Below are 4,020 nucleotides of genomic sequence, written 5' to 3' on the forward strand. Positions count from 1 at the left end.
GGACCCCCTGTCTCTCTATCTCTGGCTCCCCATGCCTGCTGGAGGGGAGGCCTGACTCTGGTGGGCATCTTGGTCTAACTGGCTCCTGCCCTGGGGTCAGACTGTAGTCATGGGCAAATGCAGGCGGCCAGTTACAGCCCCCTCAGTCCTTGGCCCTGCACCCTCTAGCTCTAGAAGTCGCTATGCCGGTTTCCACCACTGTGGTCATTACCAGGCCACCTCGTTCTCAGAGGCTTAAGCCTGTGCCTGGCTTGTCCTGCTGACAGCCTCTGCAGCCTGACACAGTCACAACCAGCCCCTGCCTAGTATCGGCCCAGGGTGGCTGGGCTGTTTGACCCAGAAGGTCAGGGCTGGGCCTGAGCTGGTGGTGTCCACTGGTGCGGTGTTCATATGGGAGGTGCCCACAAGGACCCACAGGACATCTGAGGGCAGGTGAGCTCCTCATGGTCACCACACTCACTTACTTGAGTTTCAAAAGGCCAAAAAGGAGGGGGGTGGAGCTTTGTAAACTCTGCAGAGGGATCAGGAGGCCCGGAAGGAGGGAGGATCTCCTAGGGGCCACTCCATTCACGTAGGGTCCTGAGGCTTCAGGGGAGTGGGGGCGAGAGTGTCAGAGGTCCTCATTTCCCCCAGGTCCTCTGTCACCTTCCCAGAGCCATGTCCTGCACCCTGAGGCCACGCCACTCCTGAGCACAGCCAGGCCCTGGATGCGACACCAGCAGGCCATGCACAGCTGCATCTACCATAGCAGCAAGCGGACTGCAGCAGGCCGGCTGAGCTGAGGGTCAGAGGAAGCCCACAGCCACTCGACAGATGCAGGACAAGCCGGCGGTAGGTCCAGTATCTCCTCCCTGAAACCCCAGTGGGCCAGGAGCTTCAGGAAGACCTGCGGACACCTACTGCCAGCATGCTCTGCGGGAACCCAAAGCTCCCAGCCTCAACCAGGGGCCAGGTGAGAACGCTGGGACCCGGCCAAGGCCAAGGCTTGGCTCCTGTGCCCAGGGGTCCAGCTGCCCACAGGCTGGGTGTGGCATCAGCCTCCTCTGTGCAGACCCCGCTGGTCTGGACCTCACCCAGGCCATCTGGGCGCCAGCTGCCCACTGAGGGCACTGCTCCCCACATACCTGACAGGGCTGGAGCTGGGGTCTAGCTGGGGGTCTCGCCCAGCAGAGACCAGGACTGATGCTCTCCTGCCAGCCCTGGGGTCTCTGGGTAGCGCCGAGCCCCACAGTCACACCAAGGGCAAGGCCTGGGCAGTGTGTCCTTGGCCATGCCCTCTGTCCCAGCAAGTGTGAGGCCCGACTCATTTCCCTGTCCTTCCAGGGTGGGTGGGCACCTCAGCTCAGACAGCCGAGGAGCACTGAGTTCCAGAGGCAGAGGCCACAGAGATGGCTGCTGGTGACCCTCCATCTCCATGGTGGCCCGAGATCCCAGTGTAGCCTGGGGTCCCCCTCCTGGAGGGGATAGGGCTCACCCGAGGGCCTGAAGCACCTCTCCGTGCCCCCTTGCCCTGGGCAACGGCAGACCCCCAAGGAGACAAGCCTTCTACCTCAACCCTGTCCTCTCTCCCTCCTCCTCCCTCTTCATTGGCCGCTCTGGCTACCCCATCCCATCTTGTCCTCTTCCTCCTCGCCCAACCACCCTGCAGCAGTGGCCATGGAGGTGGCAGCAAATGTGTCTCCTAGGAGCTGTGCCTGCCCATGCTCTGGTGGTGCCAGGGACCCTCCACCCTGAAACACTGCTGACCCCAGAGGCTGACCCACTGCAGAGCCAGGCCAACAGCACCCACGCCAGCAGTGCCTGGGGTGTCACCAGGTCATCCTGCATCCTGGAGCCACCCCAACACACCCCCTCCTGGCTGGGCTGGGCCTGGGGTCCCAGGCGGTGCCTCCGCAGCAGCCTGCCCAGGCCGTCCAGCCCTCTGCCCACCCTGCTGCGGGAGAGGAGGCACCACTCTGCTACTCTGGGTTGGGGGGCGCCTGCGTCACCTGTTTGGCAGGGAAGCTCCGGGCACACGATCTGGGGGTCTGCAAGAGAGGGAGAGACAGGTGTGGGTCAGCCACAGCCAGGCTGCTCTGGACCTGCTGGAAGGGGCTGGGCAGCAGCTCACCAGGGCAGAGGACGTCCGCCATGTCGTCGATGAAGCGCTCGGCCACCAGGTCAGAGAAGAGGGTCATGTTGCGCACCTGCTGCGGCTTGTCACAGGCAATGGAGTACAGGTTCTCGCTCTCGTGGCGCTCGTGGAACATGTCACCAATGCCGATGGCCGTCACGGTAACGTCACCCGTGCATAGCGCCCGTAGGTTCAGGTCGTCGTCCCGTGGGTCATGGCGCCCATCCGTGATGACCACAGCGAACACGCGGGTCTTGTGGCGGCGGCTGTCCTTGATGAGCTTGTTGTAGGCGAACTTGAGGGCTGACGGTGTCCAGGTGCCGCCCGCAATCCACTCCAGGTTCTTGACGGCCTCCTTGAAGCTGGACAGGGAGTTGATGCGCTCGTCGTCCAGCTGGATGGCCTCGAAAGTGCCCTCGTGGCTGTACTGCACCACGCCCACGCGGGTCCCTGTGGGGGCAAGTGTGAGTGTGGCCAGTGACCTGCCCAGGCCCCTCTATGGCCGGCCAGCCTGGGAAGAGAGCCTCCCGCCACTTCCAGCTGTCCTGCCCGGCCTCTGCCCTGCCCTCACTGACCGGTCTCTGACTTGGGGTCCTTGGCCATGGCCCCCAGCCTGTTGACCACATTAATGACAAAGTTCTTCTCCAGGGTGAAGTTGGTGTAGCCGATGCTCTCTGAGCTGTCGATGACGAAGACCACGTCCAGGGGCCCACAGCGCTTCTCGCAGTCTGGGGGATGGCAGGGTCAACAGTGGGTGCCGTGAGAAACCCCAGGACCCCGCCGGCTCCCCTGGGCCATGCCGACTCACCACAGCAGCCACAGGTCTCCCTCACGTAGGTCATGACATCACACTCCTGCAGCAGAGCACGGCCGTGTCCAGGGCAGGCGGGCCCTCCAGGCCCCGGGAGCCTCCCCAGGGAGAGAGCCTGCATCCACCTGCCCCCACAGCACCCAGCCCACGCCCCTGCACTCACTGCCCCTCTCATTTTTGGGAGGGAGGATGTGGATCCCACCACCCCAGGTGACACCTACCGTGAGGCCTGGGTCTCCGGGGGGGCCGGGCTCACCCTGGAGGAGGGACAGTGAAGTGAGACCTGAGGCCCGGGGCTGGGCAGGGTGCTGACTCCTGATGCCACTGCCCCTTGCAGACAGGGCCGCACACACCAGGGGCAGACAGAGCGACAAGCCAGGTAGGCACTGACCTGGCTTGTGCAGGGGCTGGGGACCGAGGGGTAAAGGGACAGAGATGGCCTACCTCAGGTCCTGGGACTCCTCTGGGCCCCCGGGGGCCTGGCTCACCAGGGGGACCAGGATCTGCCTGAGAAGGAACAGGGCAGGCAGGCTCAGCAAACACCCCAAAGGAGTCTTGCCCCCCACCCCATAGTCCCCGCCTGGGGTAGGGTGGGCATCAGGAATCGGGCGGCTGGGCCACACCCTAGGAATGCCTCAGAGCCTGGCCTGCCAGAGGGGCAGGGGGCCCATAGGCCACAGAAGAGCTCGAAAGACAGCAGCCGAAACAGCTCAGGCTACCCATGCTCTGCTCACCCCAAGACCTGACTCACCCTCATCCTCAAACCCAAAGCTTCCACTCATCCACGCATCCACCATCCACCCACCCATCATCCTCCTGCTCACCTTTCCACCCACCATCTGTCTACTCACCCACTCACCCACCTGTCCACCCACCCACCTGCTCACCTGTCTTCCTACCCACCCACCTACCTGCTCACCTGTCTTCCCACCCACATACCTGCTCACCTGTCCTTCCACCCACCTACCTACCTGCTCACCTGTCTTCCCACCCACATATCTGCTCACCTGTCTTCCTACCCACCCACATACCTGCTCACCTGTCTTCCCACCCACCCACATACCTGCTCACCTGTCTTCCTACCCACCCACATACC

At 63.7% G+C, this 4,020-nt stretch overlaps 1 protein-coding gene across 1 annotated transcript; it reads right to left on the bottom strand.

Annotated features, from left to right (window-relative positions):
• Positions 1 to 13: 13 nt before the first annotated feature.
• On the bottom strand, positions 14 to 3,686 carry LOC107134675 (collagen alpha-2(VI) chain-like). The gene is made up of 6 exons (XM_015476743.2): positions 3,369 to 3,686; positions 3,146 to 3,181; positions 2,922 to 2,967; positions 2,689 to 2,841; positions 2,111 to 2,563; positions 14 to 2,027 (listed from the first exon to the last, which is right to left on the bottom strand). The coding sequence occupies exons 3-6, from the start codon at positions 2,953 to 2,955 to the stop codon at positions 1,600 to 1,602; spliced, it is 1,068 nt and encodes a 355-aa protein (XP_015332229.1). The 5' UTR covers positions 2,956 to 2,967; positions 3,146 to 3,181; positions 3,369 to 3,686; the 3' UTR covers positions 14 to 1,599.
• Positions 3,687 to 4,020: the final 334 nt, after the last annotated feature.

The sequence above is a fragment of the Marmota marmota genome, unplaced genomic scaffold (genome assembly GCF_001458135.2).
Source record: "Marmota marmota marmota unplaced genomic scaffold, marMar, whole genome shotgun sequence".
NCBI classification, from domain to species: domain Eukaryota; kingdom Metazoa; phylum Chordata; class Mammalia; order Rodentia; family Sciuridae; genus Marmota; species Marmota marmota.

Coding starts and splice junctions, on each gene's coding strand:
- LOC107134675 (XM_015476743.2), bottom strand. CDS start 2,955: ATGACCTACGTGAGGGAGACCTGTGGCTGCTGTG. Junction 2,842..2,921: donor GGAGACCTGTGGCTGCTGTG/GTGAGTCGGCAT, acceptor GCCATCCCCCAG/ACTGCGAGAAGCGCTGTGGG. Junction 2,564..2,688: donor GGACCCCAAGTCAGAGACCG/GTCAGTGAGGGC, acceptor TTGCCCCCACAG/GGACCCGCGTGGGCGTGGTG.